The 25,293-nt window shown below is 49.7% G+C and overlaps 1 protein-coding gene across 1 annotated transcript in view; it reads right to left on the reverse strand.

Annotated features, from left to right (window-relative positions):
• NPHP4 (nephrocystin 4) overlaps nucleotides 1–25,293 on the reverse strand; it is a 143,974-nt gene that overhangs the window by 116,239 nt on the left and 2,442 nt on the right. The window contains exons 3-6 of the mRNA XM_040263281.1: nucleotides 21,609–21,781; nucleotides 12,758–12,910; nucleotides 2,179–2,351; nucleotides 1,037–1,101 (exon numbers count right to left, since the gene is read on the reverse strand). Coding sequence (XP_040119215.1) covers nucleotides 1,037–1,101; nucleotides 2,179–2,351; nucleotides 12,758–12,910; nucleotides 21,609–21,743 — 526 coding nt within the window. The 5' untranslated portion in view covers nucleotides 21,744–21,781. The remainder of the gene's footprint in view (nucleotides 1–1,036; nucleotides 1,102–2,178; nucleotides 2,352–12,757; nucleotides 12,911–21,608; nucleotides 21,782–25,293) is intronic.

Consider the following 25,293-nt stretch of genomic DNA (forward strand, 5'->3'; position numbering starts at 1 on the left):
TCCATTCGGTCACAAAGTCAGACACGACTGAGCAACTAACACTAAAAGCCAGTCTTTATCATTAAAGCTAAGTTTCTGACTAACTGTTCCTCTATCATGAGATTTTCACCAAATTCAGGGAGTGGAAGTAGGCTCAGGGTTTCACACAGGCTGGAAGGCAGACACCAAGTTCCCACCGTGGAACCCAGGCAACATTTCGGAAACAGAAAGTCACCCCCACACTCGCCCCAAACAGATCCGCCTCCACTGTTAGAACCCTGTTCACATCCCCCAGGTCAGAAAAGAGCCCCACACCAGGCCCCTGAAGTGGCCTGTCAGCCCATCCCCCTGCTTCACCGGGCACCCCTCCATCCAGCCTCCACTCAGCCAGCAGCCAGGGGGTGCCTCACGTCTCTCCCAGGGGCACCCTGGCTGCTCAGCGGGAGAAGCCACAGAGGCAGGCAGGAAGCCCACTCTGCCCTAAGGCGGCGGCTCGGCGCTGAGCCCACACAGAGTAGGCCCTCCTGCAGGATGTCCCTGTCATTGACACCACTGGACACCTTGCTGTGCTGGAGATGACCCACGCACTTTCTGGTCAGAGGCTTCCGGGGACAGCCGGTGACTGTGACAGACAGCAACTACTCCCGCGGGGGCAAAGCTGCTACCCAGAGGCTGGGGGGCCAGCAGCCCTCCCTCCAGGTGGGCCCCACAGGGTCATCCTCACAAAGCTGTGTGCTCCCTTCAGGCTCATATGTCTCAGGTCTTTAAATTTTCTTTCCTTTTTTTTTTTTAACCCTTTGGCTGCACCACTTGGCACACAGAATCCCAGTTCCCCGATCAGGGATGGAACCTTCAGCTGCTGCCTTGGGAGCACAGAGTCCCAACCGCTGGGCCACCAGGGAAGTCCCCGGGTCTTTAAATTATGTCAGACTCCAATCCCACGCTACACGTTCCTCAGATCTATTAACACCTGAGCTAAGCTGGTGACGCTGTAATACTCAGGGAAGTGACATGATGAGCAAGTGCTGTGGAGGCCTGGCCAGGCCGCGTCTCTTACGTTCTATGGGGTCCTGAAGGAGCGGGTGGAGGAGAGCTCGCGGGCTCCCATGATACAGTCTCAGCCTGCAAAACAAGACGTGTGAGCCGCACATCAGCACCTTGCATTCAGTCACAGGACCCCAACTATGCTTCTCAAAAGGAAGGCCTGTGGGGACCTCCGCTCCACCCCTCTGGGAGCTTCCACCACCCTCTGCAGGGAACAGAAACGCCTGAGCACAGCATCAGCTCCATGAGCCCACAGCGCTGGTGGGCAAGTTCGTCCAGAGTACACACTGCGTGGTCCGAATGCAGCCTGAGCAAGGGCACTGGAAACAATGCCTGGGGAGCAGCTTGTGCCTGAAAACATCCCAAGATTTGAAACAACATTTGAGAGGCTTCTACAGCTGTGTGTCTAGAGTGGTGGTTCCCAACCAGGGAGGATTTTGCCCCGTCGGGACAACTGGTAAAGTTTGGAGATGTTTTCAGCTGTCACAGCTGGGCAGGGAGGAGGCTACTGGCATCTTGTGGGCTGTAAGACTGTACATTGTTCAGGACAGCCCCGTAACAAAGGCATACCTAGCCCAAAGTGTCCATGGAGCCAGGGCGGATAAGCCCCCATTTACAGTGACAATGCAGACCCCACCATGGCTGAAATGACCACACACCGTCTCACCCATCTGGGCACGTTCAGGTCCTAACATAACAGAGCCTGGCACATAGTGGACCCCCAGCCAGCGTTTGCTGAGTGAGCCCCTACTGCTCCCTGGGCACTTGTCTGGGAAGAACCTGCTGCTTACACTCCGGACCCTTAGGAGGTGGACCCTGCTGTCCATCAGGCACAGATGATGAATTCAGAGTCAAGAGTTTAAACAACTGGCCCCAGACCCCACAGAAGTAAGGATGGAGCAGCACTCAGCCCGTATCCCTTATGTCAGATCCCACCCCCCTAGCCAAAGCCTGTACTGCTCCCTCCTGGAGAAGGATGGCTGGGCTTACACAGCAACAGCAAACACGGTTACAACCTGAAGCAAAAACATCCCCAGGAGACTGTGATAAACACACAGAAGCTGACAAATTCAGAGCTTCCTACTGTGGAAGAGCAATTAATTCACCACAGAAGGATGCTGGGAACCCCAACGACTGAGAAAACGAGGCAGATACCGTTTGTCCTGTGAAGTGGAAGTTGGAGATTCCGGCTTGTGGCTGAAGATCCGAAGAATTCCAAACCCACAGGACAGAGTCTGGAGGGTCCCGTCTCGTCTCCTGCCTTCAACGACCACCTCCACCACGGCCACAACATGAGGGTGGTTCAAGGATGTGTGAAAATACAAGGGCTGCCAAAGAGAAGCGGACAGAGTGAACGCTCTTGACCTGCAAGAAGGAAGCTCAGGGACGCAGGCAAGCTCCCTCCTCGCCCTCCACCATTCTCATGTCAATGCTGCAAACACACCGTGTGGGGAACAGCATCCCTTCCAGGCACCAGAGAGGAGAAGTGGCCAGGAAGGGACCCCCTCAGAGACAGACTTCGGGGTCACAGCTCCTCCTTCCAGGACACCCAGCATCTGGTTGCAAGACTGCTTGTTTCTCCTGTGGGAGTTTTTCATCCACAAAAGATGCCGAAAGACATCAGAGCTTCTGGAGAGGAAAGGGGTTGGGGCAGCCATGCACCCCACCCCTATCACCTGCCAGGACCATGAGCCCAAAGATCTAAGTAGCCCATGGCACCCATGCACCCAGTGAACTGCCCACCACACCCACATGTCCACTGAGCTGCCCACATTGCCCACACATCCGCAGAGCCCTTTCACGCAACGCCCAAACTTCTATCACAGCTCACCAACACTGACTCTAATCCCTGCTTCCTGTGGAAATACCATGAGGCTGCATCTGAATGAATTCGGTTTTAACTAAGCAATATCCTGGGATTTCTTCAGGATTTCGTTCTGTCATCCCCAGTCCAGAATGAGATGGTTGGACAGCATCACTGACTCAATGGACATGAGTTTGAGCAAACTCTGGGAGATAGTGAAGGACAGGGGAACCTGGTGTGCTGCAGTCCACCGGCTCACAGACAGTCAGACATGATGACTTAGCGACTGAACAACAACAAAATATCTTTGTTTATAACAAATATAGCTTTGACAATATTTAAGACAAGGTTTGGTGAGGCGGGGGTCCAAGCCAAGCAAATTGCTACTAAAAGGTTTCCCACTTGGAGCTTCTCCATGGGATGGGGAGTGAGAAAGACGACACAGACGGGTCAAACCCAGCTCCCGTCACTGAGAGGCACGTGGCCACATGGGAACAGAAACACCTTCCTTCTGCCACTGTTTCCAATCTCCTGAAATCCAATGCAGTCACTGTCATCTAAAACTAACAAACGTCGTAGACACAGATAATAGAAACGGAGGCACTAACTGGGTTAGAGAATCTTCAGGGAACAAGCGTCCCGAGAACCCAGGTCAGTACTGAACTGAGGCTCTGTATTCGAGGGGTCCCTGGAATCCAGTGTCCTTGTTGGGGCTAAGCCCAGGTGGTAGGGTCACCAACTGAGCTCAAAGACCACCCCCCAACACAGGCCGGGCCAGGCCGGGCTGCGGCAATGTGATTTAAACTTGGAATAATCCCCCATTAACGAGTCATTACCACGGTGTCACCAAGAAAACGTTTACTGTAATCACAGACTGTCAGCCCAGGATAACAGAGAGACACATTAAAACATCAGCCATGAGATATAAATCGTTATTCTATTATCTTTTATTGCAAAATGATGAAATAATGACCACTTACAGCTGACAGGTGGTTGGACCAAGAGAGAATTATGCTTCTGTTTCCAAGACTTGAGTACTGTTTTAAAAAGCCCCACCGCAAAGTCAAGTTTGTCATTATCTCACCTCCCACATTTACACCTGTGCATATCGGTTTTATGGACACTACCCACTTTTCTTCTTGGCAGTGAAACAAACATTGTCAGCTGTGATGCAGAGCAGCCATAATCCTCCAGCTCAGAGGTCACCTTGAAATCCTTTGCCCAGAGGCGGTAGGACCAGCTGCTTTGGGCATGTCCCAGGTACCAATTGGGCTTCCCTGGTGGCTCAACTGGTAAAGAATCTGCCTGCAGTGCAGGAGACCTAGGTTTGATCCCTGGGTTGGGAAGATCCTCTGGAGAAGGGAACGGCTACCCACTCCAGTATTGTGGCCTAGAGAATTCCATGGACTGTACAGTCATCCTCGGGGTTGCAAAGAGTCGGACATGACTGAGTAACTTTCACTTTCACATACCAATTCATGGCTGTTGAATTTTCTTTTCTTTTCCACTGCAAAAAATTATTCTGAGACCAAACTAACCACAGAGCCCCACTCTGGTCTGTCCCAGAGACTCCACTTTCACCAGCAGGGTCGGCCTTGGAAGCTCAGCGTTTTACAAGGCAACACAAGGGCTGAGTGCCTCATCCCCTCACTACTGATGGGTAAGGACTAATGCTTTTCCAAACATGATTTACTGCCTCTCTAATGAGTGTGCCGCACATACTAAAGAATTTCTAGGCACTTCTCTGGTGATCCAGTGCTTAAGACTTCGCTTTCCAATGCAAGGGGCAAGGGTTCGATCCCTGGTCAGAAGGCTAAGATCCCACGTGTCTCTCGGCCAAACAAAACAAAACACAAAATGATAACCCTGTATGTGAGACAGCAAAAGAGACACAGATGTACAGAACAGTCTTTTGGACTCTGTGGGAGAGGGAGAGGGTGGGATGATTTGGGAGAATGGCATTGAAACATGTGTAATATCACATATGAAACAAATCGCCAGTCCAGGTTCGATGCGTGATACTGGATGCTCAGGGCTGGTGCACTGGGATGACCCAGAGGGATGGTATGGGGAGGGAGGAGTGAGGGGGTTTCAGGATGGGGAACACGTGCATACCTGTGGCAGATTCATGTTGATATATAGCAAAACCAATACAATATTGTAAAGCAATTAACCTCCAATTAAAATAAACAAATTTATATTAAAGAAATAATCAATATTGGAACAAATCCAATAAAGACATGAAAAAAAAAAAGAATTTCTAAGGAACCTAGAAACACAATCTCGCCCTCAAGAAGTTCAAAGGTAAAGGTTAATTTGTTGCTGTTGTTCAGTCGCTAAATCATGTCCAATTCTTTGTGATCCCATAGACTGTGTAATATCACATATGAAACAAATCGCCAGTCCAGGTTCGATGCGTGATACTGGATGCTCAGGCTTCCCTGTCCTTCACTATCTCCCAGACTTTGCTCAAACTCATGTCCACTGAGTCCGTGATGCCATCCAACCATCTCATCCTCTGTCACCCGCTTCTTCTTCTGCCCTCAGTCTTTCCCAGCACCAGGGTTTTTTCCCATGAGTTGGCTCTTCGCATCAGGTGGACAGAGTATTGGAACTTCAGCTTCAGCATCAGTCCTTCCAATGAATATTCAGGGATGATTTCCCTTAGGATTGACTGGTTTGATCCCCTTGAAGTCCAAGGGACTTCTCAAGAGTCAGCTTAGGCAGGTAGAAAATGCACACCCTGCCCAGGGCTGACCAGCTCGGAAGTTATATGCAAGTAAAAGCCCTGGGGATGAACCACCCAACTCTGTGGCTTCAACCCTTCAGGCACCTGGCCAGGGATCCCCAGAGGAGCCAAGTCACTTAGAACCCAGGCCCCCTACCTCCATCCCACCCCTGTGTGCTTGGTCAGATATCCCAAGCACAATCAAGCAATTCTGCAAACAAGCCCTCCAGGAACTTCCCTGGTGGTCCAGTGGTAAAGAATCCTCCCTCCAATTCAGGGGACACATATCCGATCCCTGGTCAGAGAACTGAGAACCCAGTTCCACATGCCACAGAGTGACTAAGTCCACACACTGCAACTACTGAGCCCATGCACCACATCAAAAGACCCCGCATGATGCAGCTAAGACCTGACGCAGCCAAGTAAATAAATATTTTAAAAAACCAAGCCCTCCAGGGTCAGGGTGCCTGGCGGTGGCCGTGCAGAATGCCTGGAGATGCATCAGCTGCCACTGCGGGATTAAAAGTTGAAGTCAAGCCCATCCAATTACCAAGAGAGAAGCCGTGGGACACAGAAAAGTGGGGCTCTGGCCCCCCCATGCCACAGCTCACTCATCCGCCCTTGACAAGGTGCCCCCCTGACAGGATAAACTGGTTAATAAATCACAGAAATGCTCTTGTCTTAATGCCTTCATCTTCAAAAACACTGACATTTTGCCTTGGGGCTGAGGGTCCATTTTTCACACACGTGACAGAATCGAAATTGGGCTTCAGATGAACAGGGGCGTTTGTGTAGAGGCTTAGCCCGCAGCTGCACAGCCGCTCGACCTGCCCTAAGTGGCACATGCTCTTCCGTCCCAGGCTAAGGACAAGGTCGGGAAGAGAGGCACAGAAATTAAACTAGTACCTTCCAAACAATTTTGTTTTCCCCTTCTTTGACCTCAACACGTGGCCTGCGGGATTTCAGTTCCCCAATCAGGGATGGAACCTGTGGATATATGGTGTCCTAATCACTGGACCACCAGGGAAGCCCCACCAAATAATTTTCTTTAGTAAACCTTTAGTAGGGTAGCTTCAGGAAGGTAAATACACCACATATCTGTCTGCAGCCTCTATCAGCTCAGCCTTCCACTGGAGGCTCAGAACAGTTTGCAGCACACAACTGACCACAAGACTGACCACTCCAAGCACAGTGAATCCACCGAGCAAAACTCTCCTCTGGGAGATGCAAAATCTCTAATTCCAGTCAGAAGCTTCCACTTATCTGGGGTGGGGCCCAGCATTATTCGCAGGAAAAGAACACAGCCCTGGAGACAGTGTCCCTCACCCAATACCGCACCAAGAGAATTATCTGGCTCAAAGTGTCTGTGGAGCCAAGGTTGACAAGCTCCCATCTACAGTAACAATGCAAACCCCACCACAGCTAAAATGACCACACACCATCTCGCCCATCTGGGCATGTCCAGGTCCTAACATAACCTGGCAAAGAGCAGACACCCAGCCAGTGTTTGCTGAGTGAGCCCCTACTGCTCCCTGGGCGCTTGTCTGGGAAGAACCTATTGCTTACACTCCGGACCCTTAGGAGGTGGACACTGCTGTCCATCAGGCACAGATGATGAATTCAGAGTCAAGAGTTTAAACACACGGCCCCAGACCCCACAGGAGTAAGGGTGGAGCAGGACTCAACCCGTATCCTCCTTGCATCAGATCCCACCCCCTTGGCCAAAGCCAGTCCCACTCCCGCCTGGAGAAGGATGGCTGGGCTTACTCAGAAACAGCACACCCAGTTACAACCTGAAGCAGAAATAGCCCCAGGAGACTGTGATGAACACACAGAAGCTGACAAATTTGAAGCTTTCTAATGTCCCCACATGTATGTCTATGTGCTCAAACGCTCAGTCGTGACCAACTCTTTGCAACCCCATGGACTGTGGCCCACCAGGATCCTCTGTCCGTGGGATTCTCCTGGCAAGAATACTGGCGTGGGGTGCCATGCCCTCCTCCAGGGGATCTCCCAGACCCAGGGATCGAACCTTCAGCCCTTAAGTCTTGTGTAATGGCAGGCAGATTCTTTACCACTAGCACCACCTGGGAAGCCCACATGGTTCAATCACCAAACAACTAAATCCCTATGGAAACATCATGGAGAGATATCATTTCTCCTTCTATTCATCCACTCATTTCTATACCCGCCCCCATTTCTGGCTCAGGGAGGGTCCTCAGGAGTTGTTTCTGTTGAGCCAGACAGGAAAGAAATCCTCCTAAGTGACACGGCTAAGACCAGGCGCTCTCGGCAGAGATGGTGCCCGGAGCCATGCTGGATTCCTGCTTTGAAAATGGTTTACATCAGGAGCAGCTCCTGGAACATGAGAGTGGGTAAGGAGAGGGGAGGGCATGTCCAGGAACCTGGCAGTTAACCAAGTCACTGGGCAGAGCCTCCTGGAGTTTCACTTGGATACACTGACACTCCTTGACAGCATCTACTTGTTTTTTTAATTTTATTGAAGCAGAGTTGATTTACAGACGTTGTGTTAATATCTGCTGTATAGCAAAGTGATTCAGTTATACACACATTGTTGGACTCTCTGCGACCCCATGTAAGTCATGTTGGACTCTCTGCGACCCCATGGACTGCAGCAGACCAGGTTCCTCTGTCCTTCACTATCTCTTGGAGTTTGCTCAAACTCATGTCCATTGAGTCAATGATGCCATCCAACCATCTCATCCTCTGCTGCCCTTCTTCTCCTCCTGCCCTCAATCTTTCCCAGCATCAGGGTCTTTTCCAATGAGTTGGCTCTTTGCATCAGATGGTATATTCTTTTTTTATATTCTTTTCCATGATGGTTTATCACATGATAGTGAATATATCAATAGTTCCCTATGCTATAAATATAAACCAGTTTGCATCTGCCAACCCCAAACTCCCAGTTGTTCCCTCCCCCAGCCCACCACACCCCCTTGGCAACCACAAGTCTGTTCTCTATGTCTGTGTCTGTTTCTGTTTCATAGATACGATCATTTGTGCCATATTTTAGGTTCCACATGTAAGTGATATCATATGGTATTTGTCTTTCTCTTTCTGACTTACTTCACTCAGTATGATCATCTCTACATTCATTCACGTTGCGGCAAACGGCATTGTTTCATTCTTTCTTATGGACAGCCTCCACTTTTAAAGGAGAGTCACCTCCCTCTCTGAGGTTAAGAATTCACCTGCAGTGCAGGGGACATAAGAAGGGACAGGCTACCCACTCCAGTGTTTTGGGGCTTCCCTGGTGGCTCAGCTGGTAAAGAATCTGCCTGCAATGAGGGAGACCTGGGTTCGATCCCTGAGTAGGGTAGATCTCCTGAAGGAGGGCACAGCACACTCCAGTATTCTTGCCTGGAGAATCCCATGGACAGAGGAGCCTGGCGGGCTACAGTTCATGGGGTCGCAAAGAGCTGGACACGACTGAGGACGAGTACACACTTCCCTCTCATTACTCTGACAAACAAGAACATTCAGGAGCCCATTTCTCCCAGCCTTGGCGATGGGAAGAGGGAGCAGACCAGTTCTCTGTGTCTCAGGAGGCCAGGGAGCCACCTGAGGCTCCAGCCACACCTGGGGCTGAGACAGTCCCTGGAGGTATCATCCCCTGATCTGGGTTCTGGCTGCCTGTGAAGAACCACTAGGATTCCTACCCAGTGGCTCGAGTGAAATAAATAAAGGAGGAAAAATGAGCCTGTCACTGCAAGCTGAGTGTGGTTAGTTAAGGAAAGAATTTAAGGGAGAATTATGTCCATCTCAGAAAGTAAGTGCAGGAACTGCATGGTGCTTTGGCCTCTCAGATTATTTTTTAAAGATATCTTTTGAGAGGCTGAAAGAATGATTGACCGTCTCAGCGCAAGTGAAGGGTGATTCCTCTCCACCGAGGGCAGCCTCGAAGGAGAACACAGAGTTCTGAGCTCAGAGCTGAGAGGCCTGGAGCTGGTGCCCTGTGGTCCACCAGGCAGAGCGGGGAGGCTGGGACGACAGGGGCATAAGGAATTCATCACTCCCGGAAAGAAACACCCAGCTCGGCTCAAGGCAGGACTCCTGGTCTTTCCTACAGGACATTGTTTGCAAAGTAATGAAACAGCATCTTCTTTCAGGGCTGTGTATTACAAGGACAACTCAGTCAAAACCCAGAGCCCACGTGGTTGATTCATGAGTCTACACAGAGGCCAGACGATCATGTCAATTTCCAGATGAGCCCTTGCTACTGGCCGCTGGCAACCTCCATCACATCACCCCTGAGCCACAACCAATGGGTAGAACCAGAAAAGCCCAGGCAATTAGTAAAATCAGAAAAAGATCTTCACCAAATTTCAGAATCACCTCTAAAAAGGGCAAATTGTGTTTCTCTCTATTCCCATAGGTGTGTACACAGAGCTTTGCTCAGATGACACAACCCCATAACCAGACCCTCCGCATATCCAGGCCACCCCAGGAACGCTCCACATTTCATGTGCACATGTACATCCGTGTATGCACACACACACACACACACACACACACACACACACACACACAGCAAAGGGGATTCTCTGTCGTTTACTAAGCTCTGAACGTCAAGGACGAGAGGACAGTGCTGGTGGGGAGGATGCTGCCAAGCGGCCCATCAGGATGGACCATTCCTGGGGCAGCACTGGCCTCTGCTGCCCGCCTGGGGCATAGCACCTGAGCACAGCTCTGGCTGAGCAATTCTGGGCCCTTGGCATCCCCTCCCAACCCAAACTGCTCTGTTCCCCAGCACCATCCTCGCTGAGATCAGTAACTGAAGGGTGCAGATTCTTCTGAAAATGTTAGACTGTGGTCCTCCCTAACACATGGCCCTGGTCCCCACGCCCCGCTAAGCAGAGCCCAAATGACTGAGCGGCACTCAGCTCCCACAGATCAGACCAGACATGAACTGAGCTTTCAGCTATGGGCCTCGACCCACAGCTCCCAGGATGAGGGGACACCTGAGAATCCTCTCGGGCATGGATGCTGAGCCCTTGATAAGCCCAGAAGGTGGAACAGCAGCTCTGAAGGCCACTTCTTACAACGCACCTTCTACTCTGCAGGGCTCTCAGCCACTGAGCTGGTCAGGGAGACGGCAGGCCCTCCACATGTGGCCTGTCTTGGCGGTAACTGCGGCTACAAGGAAAGCCATGGGGAAGGTGACAGGAGGAGGGTTCATCTTGGGACCCCAGTGGTGGCAGAGTGCTCCTCTGCTGATCTCAGGAGATCACCATCCCCTCGACACAGCAGCACTTCCAACAGAGCCTGCAGGGCCCCTCCAACGCCAGGGTTAAAACAAGGCTTGAGAACAATCACTGTGGTCAAGGTATCTGTCACTCATGGCCTCTGACCTGCCAACTGCTCTTCAAGACAGAGACATATACACCGACCTCCAGAGGTAAACGGTGGGTCTGAAACCTCCCCAAGAAGCTGGGAGCCAACCATTCCGTGGTGACTCCCCAGGAAAGGACACAGTCACCGTAGTATCCGTCACCACACCAGGCTTTCCAGGGCGTGACTGTCCATTCGAGAAAGAGAATCCAAACAGCCCAGCCCTGGAAGATGGCACCACAGCCAGGCTCCCAGCAACATTGGGGCCACCGCACTCCTGCCAGGCCTCGGCAACCCCCAACCACTCGCCCTAAGAGGCACAAAGGTGACTCACTGCAGGAGCTGGGACAGCACCCTAAACAGCCGCCCACGGTCACATGTGGTGTACAACACACAGCCTCTCTCTCGATTCAGACACCAGAAAGAGGGGTTCAGCATGGGCCGTCTGATGGCCGAACACACCAGTCACGGTCCTGGTCCCCAGGACGCATGTCCCCATGGCCATACCTAATTTTCCTGAACCTTTGGGCACAGCATACCCCTCTCCTGCATGTTCAGTAAGGACCAGTAACATCAGTCCACGCTGCACACTGCATCCTGACTGTGGGTGACAGCCAAGTGCAGAGAAGCCTGGCAGCTTCATGACTGGGCAGGACCATCCCCCACAAAGAGGGCGGCTCGCTTGGTTGGGTTACATACGGAGACCTTCCCCAGGACGGCTGTGGCCACCACCACCACCTCCGTTACTCACTGTACCATCACCTACGGGGCTTCCCTGATGCTGCACAGAAAAGGACAAAATCAGTGCAACCCCGACCCTCCAATACTGTTCCCTGCAGGACCCACTGCGTTCAGGTGCAGCTTGAAGGAGCAGCTGGGAAGAAGACCGCTGGGACACCTCCAGCTCTTGAGGAAAACCCTGTTGTCTCCGGAAGGCTCCTCCCAGCTAGCTACCCTCCAAGCCTACCCTTGGCCGCCCTCCCACCCCTCCCTGGGACATAGCTTCTGCCACTCCACTTATCCTGGGCTGGTTCCCTCCATCCCATAGGCTCAGCTCCCAGAGGCCCTCCTTCACCACCTGCTTATGTCTCCCCTTCTTCCCCAGGGCAGTGGCTGTCAGTCTCCTCCGAGAACTCAACACACCTACACTTGCTGCCACCTGCCTGGGTGTGTCACCCCAGCAGGCTGTAAGTTGTCCAGGGTGAGAACCACACCCATCCCATCCACCCAGCACCATCGCCTTGGTACCCGGCCCCATGGCGGGCAGACAGCAGGCACTGGAAGAGACGCTTGTGGGTTTGGTGCAGCTGAACGAGGATGGGACACCCTATCTGCAGGGCAGCCAGACACAGGGTTGCTGCGTGAGCAAGACCATGTCACCAACCGATGCCAAGGAAACCACTCAGTCTGCAGACAGAGGTGAGGGCTCCGGGCCCTCCCACCGTCTACCTGGGCAAGGCACCTCACTTCTAAGTCTCAATTTGCTCATCTCAAAAAAAAAAATCCTAAACTAAAAAGAAAGAAAAAGAAGGGGGAAGTGAACGAGGAGGAAAACTGAGGAAATCTGATGAGATCAATAATTTCCTAACTTTGCTGCCAAAGCTGGAAGTTTCCATGAAGGTGACAAGACCCACACATCTGATGCCCACCCCCGACACCCGTCCCCTGCCACCATCCACTCAGGGCACATGGCTACCACACAAGCGTCTGTCTGGAAGTAGATGCTGGCTGCCAGGACGAGCTTTGTGGGAGCTCGGCCTGCTGCTCGGGGTGTTCCTGGAGTCTGGGGTGCACTGGCGGCACCCCCAGGTCTGCGTGGAACCTGCACACCTGCCAGCCACTGCACGCACCTCATTGAAGACGATCCTGGCCGGCTGCCTGCTGAGCGGCTCTGCAGGCCTCGACGAGCTCTTCCATGTCCTCCCGAAGAAGTACCGATAGGTGACATCGAAGAGAGACACGCGCAGGTGGCAGCCCACCTCCGACAGCAGCTCCAGCACCCCCTAGGAGACAGAGGGATGGCCCTGACGGATCCTCAAGGTTGAGAGCTTCCCCACAGATGCTGATGGACCATTTGGGGGAAACTGGGCCACTCAGCATCCATCCCCTGGTTTAGGTATCAGGCCCTTCCTTCCAAGGGACTACCTCTCTCCACGGCCCTCCCTTGGCCAGTCAGAGGCTGGACTCCCACCCAGAACCAGCAAGCCACACAAGAAGCCAACGCTGTGGAGACAGACACCTATGACACCATGTGGAACCAAGGAAGAACAAGTTCAGGTGACGCCACATAAGATCCTGGATCAAGCCACACCTGAAGCTTATGCTAACGATAGGTTTGTCTTTAAGTGAGTTAACAAATTATCTCTCCTTAGGCTATTTTACTTGGGTTATTTTTTAGGCGGGGGGAGTGCGTGGGGAGGAGTTATTTGTTTTACCATTGACAGCCAAATTATTCCCAATATAACCACAAACTCTAAATCCTCAGCTTGTCAGAATTATTTGGGTGGGTTGGGGGTCAGGGTATAAATAAAAGAAAAGCCAATCTTTGAGAACTGCAGATACAGACAAGGCACCAGAGACTACTAGACCTGCCCTGTGCCCAGTGGTACCACCTACAGCGGGTTCTGCCTGGGTCTTCAGTGCTGTTAGCACCAGCACAGCTGACAAGAGGGCGGCTCTTACTGTCTGCCTGGGACCAGGAATTCTGCTTTCCTTTCATGCAACCATTTAGTAAACGCTATTTAAGCATCTATTTTGTGTGTCCACTCTGTGCCAGACACTGTTCTAGGCACTGGAAACGCAAAAGGGGAAAAAACACACAAAACCTGCGTCCCTGGGGCTCATGTGAAGACAATGAAAATGGGAGCAGGGGAAGACAGGTGGGTCAGCTCTTAGAAGAAGACGGCCAGGGAAGGGGCTCTGAAAGACGACATCTAAACTGAGAACTAAGGAGGCAGGGTCGGGTGGACGGGAACCAGGGGTGGACCCTTGGAGAATAAACCAGGCAGAAGGAAGCTCTGGGTGAAGAGAGCTGGGTGCTCAGGACAATCATCCTGACTACATGTTATCTTTTTTGTTGTTGTTAGTCTCTAAATCATATCCGACTCTTTTACGACCCTATGGACTGTAGCCTGCCAGGCTCCTCCGTCCACAGGGTTTCCCAGGCGAGAACACTGGAGTGTGCTCGGATTCCCGACCCAGGAATCTTCCCACATCTCCTGTTGGGAAGCCACGTATGTTATTTTTGTTGTTTCTCAGTTGCTAAGTCATGTCCGACTCTTTGTGACCCCAGGGACTGCAGCACGCCAGGCTCCCGTCCTTCACTATCCCCCAGAGTTTGCTCAAACTCATGTCCATGTGTGTGTATTTACACTAGCTAATTGCTCTCACTTTCTGGGTTCTTAGTGTTCCTAGTGCTCTGGCATCTGGGGCCTTCCTAATGGGAAGAGACTGTCCTGCCCAGGGCCGCTATTTCCCAGTGATAGTAAACGACCTGCTTTCCAGTCCACAGCCCACTTGCCCTTGTCTGGCTCACACTCCAGAAGACAATATCTTCCCACCCCAACAATCCCAGAACCAGACCCAGGCAACCAGTCCCTCCACCCCAGAGGCCAATGAACTAACTCAAACTGGCCAGTCCCAAGTGTGTGCAGCTGCTTACCCAGCCTTGCCCATCCCTTCCCACAAAAACCATGATACAGGCTTTTGCCCCAGCTCTCCTCTCACCCCGCTGCCTCCCCGCCAACCCAACTGCTTCCCGGTGGGACCCTTCGGGGATGTGCCTCCCCTCCCCTACGGAGCCCACAGGAAGAAACTATCTTTTCAGTGGCAATCATCCCCTGCTCTGCTGTCCCCACCACACCTGAATAAAAACAAAAGCCCAAGTGCATTTCAAGAGCACCCAGTGACTTCCCTGGTGGTCCAGTGGTTAAGACTCTGAGCTTCCAAGGCTGAGGGAACTGCATCGATCCCTGGTCAGGGAACTAACAGCACACAGTGGCTGAAGTTTTTTTTAAATACTAAAAAAAAAAAAATTAATTAAACAATGGGATGGCGTTTAATCGGAGAAGGGGCAGGAGCCACCCTCGCAGGCCACTTCTACTCCAAACAGGATGACAGGTCAGGGAAACAGCCTGAGAGGCAGTGATACCACCTGATTCGGGATTTCACGGAAATCAGTCCAGCGTGAGGTGAAGCCTGTGTTAACTAAATCGGGGGTGGGATCCTTTCGCAGCTTATGTGGATGTCAGATCATCACGCTGGGCACTCCAAGTGTCCTAAGGCTTCATCAGTTATACCTCAGTAAAGGAGAAAGAAAACCACCCCAGCTCCACGTGGGGATCGGAACGTGGGGGGAGGACGTGAGAAGTTGGGGTGAGAGTGAAGGAACTGCCGAGGGCCCTGGCGATGGCAGGGTGTGGAATATGAGAGGAAGAGAAACAGGGGGCACCGGCTGGCGGCTGCCTGCCCGCCCAGCCTCCGGGGTGCAGCAGGTGAGTCCCAGCAAACAGGAGCAGCTGGCAGGGGGTGGTATCGTGTGTGGAGGTGGGGAGTGTGCCAACAGGTCTGGGGGGATCTTGAGCCCAGACCCTCGTCCCTCCCCGACGCACTGTTCCTCACCCCGCTCCACACCCCCTGGAGCCCCTCTACTGCACTCGCCCCCTCATTCCCATGAGGCCCTGACCAGGGAGGCCTTCCCTGACCCCCGCCATCCAGACCCTCATCCCCATGTTTCTAAGTTGTCTGTTTACATGCTGGTGGTCCGTCTCAGCTCTGGGCGGGGGGGCGGATGAGAGCCTGGAATATTCTCCTCCTGCTGTATCCTCAGGACTGGGGACCAAATCATGCAAGGGGGTGGAGGGGTGGGCTCAGTGTGCACACCTCCCGGGGGGCCTGGGCCTCCTCTCGCTGCAGGTACCACCCAGGGCACCACTCAGGGAGGTAACCAGCAGCCAGGACCAGGGATCTCCCAGATTACCCGGGAGCTGGGTCTTCTCCCAGCCTCCACACCCCAACCACTCCCTCCACCTCTCTGAGACTTTGTACTCAACTCTACTCGGGTAGGTTTCTAACTGTCTCCTCGTACTGGACAGAGAGCTCTGTGAAGACAGAGTTGGGGGTGGGGGGTCACCCTCGTGTCCCCTGCACAGCTCCAAACACACAGTAAATACCAAGTGAAATAGCCATTACAAAGGAAAGAATTAGGTTAGCCCAAAAGTTTGCTTGGGTTTTTCTGTAATTATCTTACGAGAAAACTTGAATGAACTTTTGGGCCAACCCAGTAATCAACATTCATGGTAAAATGAAACTAAACCAAAAAGGTAAATAAAAAGTAAGAAAAACATACCAAAATGACTAATAAGTGATTTGAGTTCAAAATTAGTACGTAATATTTTTAGCCAACACCTTTTACAGGGAAGTTTGTTTTCATCTAAAGCTGAAACTCCAGTACTTTGGCCACCTCATGCGAAGAGTTGACTCACTGGAAAAAACTCTGATGCTGGGAGGGGTTGGAGGCAGGAGAAGGGGACAACCGAAGATGAGATGGCTGGATGGCATCACCGACTCGATGGACGTGAGTTTGAGTGAACTCCGAGTTGGTGATGAACAGGGAGGCCTGGCGTGCTGCGATTCATGCGGTCACAAAGAGTCGGACACGACTGAGCGACTGAACTGAACTGAAAGTTATCAATTCTCAAAATAACTGAAACTGTACAAATCTGTAAGATCATCTAAACTGAACTGCTGACTTTTTCCCTACTCGATCTTTTAATCTTGGCTGATTTTTGTGTGTAAAACCAACTTTGCATTCCTGTGATAAACCCCACCATGATGTCCGACCTTCTGTATACACTGCTGGATCTGATGTCCTAATATACTAAGGAATTTGTGTTAACATTCATAAGAGATGGCAGTCTGTACTTTTCAGGTCCTTGTCCGGTTTGGGTTTCAAGGTTATGATGGCCTCAAACTAAACACCTGAGAACAATTCCCTCCTACTCTATTTTCTGAGTGTTGGTCTACAATTGGTATTATTTCTTTCTTTAATATTTTATTAAATTCAACAGTGAAGTCATTTAAGTTTGGAAATGTTTTAATTATGAATTGAGTTTCTTTAATAAATATGGGGATATTTAAGTGGGAATTTGCTGTATGACTCAAGGAACTCAAACCCAGAGGGGTGGGATGGGGTGGTGGGAGGCTCAAAAGGGAGGGGACATATGTATACTATGGCTGATCTACGTTGATGTATGGCAGAAACCAACACAATATTGTAATTATCCTTCAATTAAAAATAAATTTTAAAAAATGAACAAAGAAAAAATATATAGGGCTATTTAGATTTTCTATTTCTTCTGGTGTCACTTTTGGTAAATTGTGCTTTTCAAGAACTTATCCATTTCATCTAAATTATTTTTATTGGCACATAAGTTACTCATAATGTCCCTTGATTATCTTTTTAATGTCTGTAGGATATGTGGTGATGTCCCTTTTTCCTCTAATATTGATAATCTGTGTCTCTTCTCTCTTCTCATGATCAGTCTTGCCAGGGGTTTATCAATATAATTAATCTTTTCAAAGAACCAACTTCTAGCTTTACTGATTTTCTTATTATTTGTCCTTTATTGATTTCTGCCCATATATTTCCTATTTCCTTCTTTTCTTTTCTTTGGTTTTAATTTATTGCTTTTGTCTAGATTCTTAAGGAGAAAGTAGAGATTGTTGATTTTACACAGGCAGACCTCAGAGACAGAGGGTTCAGTCCCACACCACTGCAATAAAGTGAATATCTTAATAAAGTGAGTCACATGGATTTTTTGTTTCCCAGTGCATATAAAATTATGTTTATACTATACTGTAATCTCTTAAGTGTACAGTAGCATTATGTCTAAGAAAACAATGTACCTACTTTAATTTTAAAACAATTTATTGCTAAAAAATACCAACTATCATCTGAGCCTTCAGTGAGTCATCAAAGATCACTGATGACAGGTCACCATAACACAGATAATAATAATGAAAAAGCCTGAAATATTGCAAGATTACCAAAATGTGACAGAGAAATAAAATAAGCAATGCTGGGAAAATGGCACTGATGGACTTTCTCCATGCAGAGTTGTCAAAAACCTTCAATTTGTGTGGGGGGGGGGGGCCCCCCCAATACAATATCTACAAAGCACAATAAAATGAGGTATGCCTGCATTTTTCTTCTTTTCTAATGTAGTTACATAAAGTTGTAAGTTTCCCTCAGAGGACTGCATTAACTACATCCCACAAATCTTGATATATTCTTATACCAGTCAGTTCCAATCACTTTCTAATCTCTCTCTGAATTCTTTGACCCAAGGGTTACTAGTGAGCAGTGTTGTTTAATTTTCTACTATTTGGGGATTTTCTGATTATCTTATTGTTATTGATTTTTTAATTTAATAACATATTGGTCAGTGAACATATTCTTCATAATTTCAATCCTTTTAAATTTACTGGGATTTATTTTCATGACCAAGCATATTATCTATCTCTGTAAATGTTCCACAGGCACTTGAGAAGGTGTATTTTATTTGTTGGGTATAGTGTTTTCATGATGACAACTCAGTTAAGGTGGATGGTGGTATTCAGATCTTTCACACCCTAATGATGTGTTTTTGTTTTTTTTTTTTGCAGGGGGGGTGGGGGGAGTCTATTTGCCCTATCACTTATTGAGAGAGTCAAAAGCTTCCAACTATAAAGGTGAATCTAAATGCAGTTCCCTTTGTTTCTACAAACTTCGCTTCATGGATTTGAAAGCTGTGCTACTGGGTGCTGGGCACAATTGAGATCTAATAGCAGGCCAGTTAGTCTTTAAAATGCTGGCTTACAGGTCTGGCCCTTGGCTGGAGTTTGCAGTCTAGGGACACAGACTTCACCACCACCCTAATGGATTGGAATGGCTTACTAGTACTAAACTTTTTGTACAAAGTGATTTATGCTGATCACTTCCTTTCCTTCTGGAACTCTGGAATCCTACTACGTGCTAGACAGAGTGTGTCTACATGACCAGTTCCCAAAAAGCCCTGAGGTTTTTTTTTACAACCTGTTGGCACTGAGTCTCTGACAAGCTTCCTTAGTTGGCAGGATGTCACAGGTATTGTCCCAACTCGTTGCTGGAGTATGTCTTGTGGGAATCCCATGGCAGAGGACCCTGGGAATTCATACCCATTGCCTCCCATATGCCTTTCCCTTGGCTGATCTTACTCTATTTTTTCACCAAAACAAATCTTTCCTTTGAACATGACTATGTGCTGAGTCATGTCAAGTCCTCCTAGTCAATCACCAAACCTGGGGGTGACTTTGGGGGCTCCCATCACAGGTACACGCACATTTAGGGCCGTCGCATCTTCCTGACTGTCACTGTCAGTAAGAGATGTCCCTTTATTTCTGGTGATATGCTTCACCTTGAACTCTACTTTGTCTGAAATTAGTACAGCCACAAAGCTTTCTAGTGCTTAGAGTTTACATGAGTATCTTTTTTTTCCATTCTTTTCCTTTCATACATATGGTTTGAAGACATATATTTAATGTCTTCATGTTTAAACTGTGATTTTTTTATAAACAACTTATAAGTGGGTTTTAAATGTTAGCTTTTAATGTATGACTCTATTCTACAGACAGGCTTCCCTGGTGGCTCAGAGGTTAAAGCATCTGCCTGGAATGTGGGAGACCCGGGTTCGATCCCTGGGTCAGGAAGATCCCCTGGAGAAGGAAATAGCAACCCACTCCAGTACTCTTGCCTGGAGAATCCCATGGAGGGAGGAGTCTGGTAGGCTACATTCCATGGGGTCACAAAGAGTCGGACACGACTGAGCAACTTCACTTTCACTTTCTATTCTACAGATGGTGTACATTTTTAAAAATTATTTCAATGATATCCATTATCATAATGTCTATAAAAGCAAACACCTGGAGTCAGAACAAGTCGTCATTTTAAGGAAGGACCTAGTGAATGGATGACAGGTCACTCATATAGGAAAAGCTATGCTGTCTTAAGGAAGAATAAGAAATTCTTCATGAAATGACATGAACAGTCTATAAGATATATGGGGGGGGGCAGTGTTTTTGTTTATTTTGTTTTTCAAAAAGTCTCATTTTGATCCTTTCTTTCCCAGAAATCCCTGAATGGAAACCCAATTATGTGACTTTCATGAAAGTATTGACTTTATCTTTGGGAAGGAAGTAAAACTGATCCACATTTACCAATGTATAATACAACTGTTAAGAATATTTTTTAAGATATAGAATATAGCAATAAGCTACCATTCATGCCAAAAAAAGAGAAATATACAAGTATATTTATTTGTTGTGGTTGCTTAGAAAGTCTGAAAGGTTGTACAGAAAACAGGTTAATACCGGCTATATCCAGGATGAGACAGCCATAGGACAATACACTTACCTTGTGTGCCCCCTTGAATTTTGAACTATGGGAATTACCTTTTCAAAAACAAGTTAAAATGCATTAATGAAGTAAAAATAGGAAAATAAAAGAAATTTCCTTTGTAAAACTCCTAGACAAGATGCAACTGCTGTCTACTAGCTCGTGAGCCCCTGGAGGCAGAGCTGCTGGAGCTGGTCTCCCTAGCTTGGAGCCCCAGCTGGCCGGCTAGAGCTGTGTTACTCTAGGCATCTGACTGCACGTCACTCGTGTTGCTTCCTCTTCTGTAAAACAGGGGTAACAATGCTACCTCCTTCGTAGGGCTGTTGCGAGGATGAAGTGAACCAATACAAGTAAAGCGCTAAGAAGTAAAGTTGTTGGGGATGTCCCTGGAAGTCCAGTGGTTAAGCCTCTGCGCTTCCAATGTAGTGGGCATGAGTTCAATCCCTGGCTGGGGAACTGGGATCCTACATGGCATGCAGTGTGGCCAAAAAATAAAACAAGTAGAGCTGTAAGAGCAGTAATCACTGCAGTATCTACACGGTAGCAAGCACACAGCAGGTGCTCAATCACAGGGTTTGAAGTGATGATGTAGGACGTGAACGATTTAACAATAGTAGGTTATTCTCAGACCTAGTGCTCAGACAACTCTGAATGCAAGGAGAATTGCTCTGCCAGCTGCAGAGGAAGAAGATACGGTCTTGCCAAGCCAAACCCCACAAGCCACATGCTCACAGTGGCTGGCCTGGATCCTTCCTGTGCATCCCCCCAGGACCCTGGGCCTCCCCAGGACAGTACGATCACATGGGTGTTCTGTGGAGGCACATAAACACCAGGTTTTCTGGCAGGTTCCCTGGCAGCTGAGGGGACAGATGGACACAGGGCCCCAGAGAGAGGGCCTGAGTGTGCAAAGGCGGTGGTACCTCCACCTCACATCTCCCAGGATGCCCAGAGCTCCACCCCTGCAGTTCTAACCCAGGCCGTGCTGAGCCACGCACAAGGCCAGCCCTTGCAAACAACCTGGCCAGGAAATAACTCAGGAAATCGACTTACCCGGGTTTTTGGATTGCTCCACTCTAGGCAGCAAGAAGCCTTGAGTCAGGGTCAAAAGTGCTGACCGAGTCGCTGAATCACAGGCCCTCTTTGCTGATGGGCCACTTTGCCTCCAAATGCTGCCACCGCCCGGGGTGATGGATGCAGTGAAAGACTCAGATAAACACGTGAAAATCGATACTGTCTCAGCTCAGTGCGGTAAAAGCAAGCATTTGACATTAAAGAGTCGGTTTCTTTACCTGCTTAATTAGCGGGCCATCGAGCCACTTCAGGACACACTGAAACGCCGTCGATTCCTTCAGAGGCTGGCGCGCTCTCTGTGGGTGCGGAGGGACCAGCAGGTTTTGGTCAAAGATCCTGTGCCAGTCGTGCATTCTGCCGGTTCCCGGGTCCCTGGGGCCTCTGGGATTACCTGCACCATTGGTGTTCAAATAAATAAGAGAGTTATGAGGGCCCAGTGCTTTGAGAACCTCCACTAATACCAGGGAAATCACCACCCCTGAGACCCACACTCTGTGACCTCCCCAACCCCCACTGCAGCCGAGGACTGGCATCCATGAGCCTTGCCCTGGCCAATCAGAGCATGCCTACCCCAGCCTCAGTGACTGGTTTAGGGATGGCCACGTGCTCTGTCCAGCTGCAGAGGTGGAGCCCTGCACAAGAGTACCAGGCCTTGGGAACTGAGGCTCTTAGAGGGGCCTGGGGGGCATGACCCACTCAGAGCCAATAAGATGTGAGCTCAGAGCTTCTGTCGGTTCTGTTGCAAGAACACTCTCCTCTGGGGCCTTCAGAGCAGAGGCCATCAGCTAGGAGCTGCCAAGGGGGACACCATAGGAGTGGCCGCCTTGAAACACATACTAAAAGGCAGGCAGTGTGGGAGCAGGGCCAGCGGTCCATATGTCACCATGAGAGCCCTCGCTCAAGGGGACCCTGGAGTCTGGCATGCAGGACAGCCAAACCACAGACAGTCCTGCTGGTGGAGGCAGGTGGGGACAGACTGAGTGTTCAGGGTGTCTTGGCAACCTGGCTCAATCAAGATTTTATCTGCCTTCCGGCAGACGAGGATCTGAACCTTCTCAAGACTGTCTTCAGCTGAAACAGAATCTTAAGCCCTTGGCCTTGATAAGAGGCCAAATTCTCCTAAAATGGCCAGCAAGGAGAAAGGGCAGTGGGTTTGGTCTTCTAAGACAGCAGGTCTCTAAATGCAGTCCACAAAGCCCCAAGGTTCCCGGAGGTAGTCAAGCGCTCCAGAGGCTCAGAACTATTTTCATAACCTCCGGATGCCACCTGAGTCTTTCACTGGGTTGGCATTGTGCTGATAGTGCCAAGGCAATGGTGGGTGAAGCTGCTAGGGGCTCATCACCTCCCAAGACAACGGCAACCAAAGCCCACCAGCCACCCTGAGGTCTTCACCCCTCACAGCACAGAGTCCAGCAGCTTCAGTTAATAAGGTCCCTGGGGAAGCTGTACAAACTATGGATTTTATCACATCTTGACTTGACCCTAGCATCTCTGCTGCCAAATGAAGGGCCAGGGTAACCCCGAGGTAAGCCAGGTGTGATCGCTGGGCTGTGAGTTAAACTGCCTCCTTCCTGCACTCAGCAACACCATTCTTACTAAAAGAACAGCTGAGAGACACACAATGGTGATTCAGAACTGGGCACTTCAAACACAGTCTGAACAAAATGAACCTGTCACTTCAAGGTAAACTCATAAAAACTGAGCTTTTGGGCAAAATTCAGAATTGAGAAAACCTGTGCCCTCCACTGTGAGCCTGGCAGCTTCATAACTCTTGAAGACTTTACCGACAAGATGGGTAGTGCTGGTAATGAAAAGTGAGCTTTTGAAATTGTGTGAGTAGATGTGTCAATATTTGGAAGATCTGCCTAACTCAGAAGCAGTTATTGTCCGAGAGAACAAGCACAGTGATGTAAAATCTTGCACGGGGGAACAATCCACCCAAAGTGCGATGCAAACCAGAGGATTTAATGTAACAGTGTGAAAGTTTTCAGACAGGGTGTCAAACTATGCTCGCAAGAAACCCTTAAGGAACGATCGCTTGTGGGTTTGGGTACAGCACAGAAGCAGAATATCCACAGTCCTCTAAGGGCTCCCCCCGCCCATTGTAGATCTCCTTCAAATCCTTCAAGCAAAACGACTCAACAAAACAGACTCAACAGAGAAGCTGTACCAGTGAAGCAGTGCCCACTGGGATTCACAATCATGCAAAACAAAGCAAAACCCCAAAAAAGGGTCTTCTCTGGTAGTCCAGTGGCTAAGACTCTGTGCGCCTAATGCTGCGGGTACAGGTTCGATCCCTGGTCAGGGAACTAGATCCCACATGCTGCAATTAAAGATCCTGCATGCTGCAACTAAGACCCAGCACAGCCAAATAAATATATATTTCAAAAACAAACAAACACACAAAACAACCCCACTCTTCTTGCTAATGTTTTTGTTTCAGAAAACATGGCTGGCTTTCATTAAAAATATATTTTTTTATATTAACATGTAACAGGTCTGCTGATGCTGCTGCTGCTGCTAAGTCGCTTCAGTCGTGTCTGACTCTGTCCAACCCCACAGACGGCAGCCCACAAGGCTCCGCCGTCTCTGGGATTCTCCAGGCAAGAACACTGGAGTGGGTTGCCATTTCCTTCCACAATGCATGAACGTGAAAAGTGAAAGTGAAATCGCTCAGTCATGTCTGACTCCTAGCGACCCCATGGACTGCAGCCCATCAGGCTCCTCCATCCATGGGATTTTCCAGGCAAGAGTACTAGGTCTACTGTTTTTAAATGAATTAATAACACTGTTGACACTTCTCAACAATAAATGTTGGTAGGCATCACTCACATTTTAGGAAGTTATTTGGAGTCCTCAATCATTTTTTAAAGCATAAAGCAGCATGACACTAAAAAGCTGGAGAAAGGTTGCTCTAAAGGGACTCGAAATGCAGGGCTTTAGGCGGCCGGCCCACCCTCCACACTCACAGGCTGTGCTGGGAAAATGCAGGGGGGCCCTGGAGGTATGAATGCGACTGGCGCCCCTGAGATGCTCTCCCACACCCGGTGGGCCTCAGCATGGGGTCTGGCCCCCTTGGGAACATCACCCTGATCCTGCATACATCTCCTTGGGCATGCAGATCCAGACTGTTACTCTATGAACAGTAAAGCACACACACCGGTTTATGTGGGGTTTTTTCCTCTGTGGGTTATGTTTGTCTGCTCAATACCACTTGTTTTGTGGAACTACGCTCCCCAGTTCTGGCCCGAGGGCTTCGGGGCTGGTCTCAGAGATGACATACACTGTGTGTGTCTTCACTGGGATCCCAGCCACGGTGCCCTCTGGACAGGCCAGCTCCCAGGGCCAGCTCCTCTGTGCTTCTGCACCCAGCAGGCTTCTGTGCCTTTGGTCAGAGCACGTATCAGCTGTCCTGTGCTGACCTGCTCCCTGGCCCACTGCTTGCAGAAGGAAACCTACTCTCCTGGGGCCTTGATACCACACTTACCATCAGAGCTCAATCAATCCAGCCCTGGAACTGAAGTTTCAATAAACTTGTCTCCCAAGTTTTTTCTCTTTTTCAGGGAAATGTTTCATCATTGACATTAGTTATAAAATTGAGAGGTTTATTCCTGCAAAGTGAGGGCCTTCACAGACTGGAGGGTAACTCTACAGCAAAGCCTTTTCTGCCTCAGAAGCACATGTAGGGAAACACCCTCCGGAAGGAACCCCCAGTGGCGGTGTTTCCTGGCTCCAGAACAGCGGCCCCTTTGTAGGTGGCTCCCTTGCCCCAGATCCCTAACCTAGTACATCCCACTTCCCTGGGTGACAAGCGGATCCAGTACCACATTTGGCAGAACCGGTTGCGATGACAGAATGGCACTGCAGGAGACGCGCTAGGACAAAGGGCAGGTCTCCCAAGAT

This window comes from Oryx dammah, unplaced genomic scaffold, assembly GCF_014754425.2.
Source record: "Oryx dammah isolate SB20612 unplaced genomic scaffold, SCBI_Odam_1.1 HiC_scaffold_21, whole genome shotgun sequence".
NCBI classification, from domain to species: domain Eukaryota; kingdom Metazoa; phylum Chordata; class Mammalia; order Artiodactyla; family Bovidae; genus Oryx; species Oryx dammah.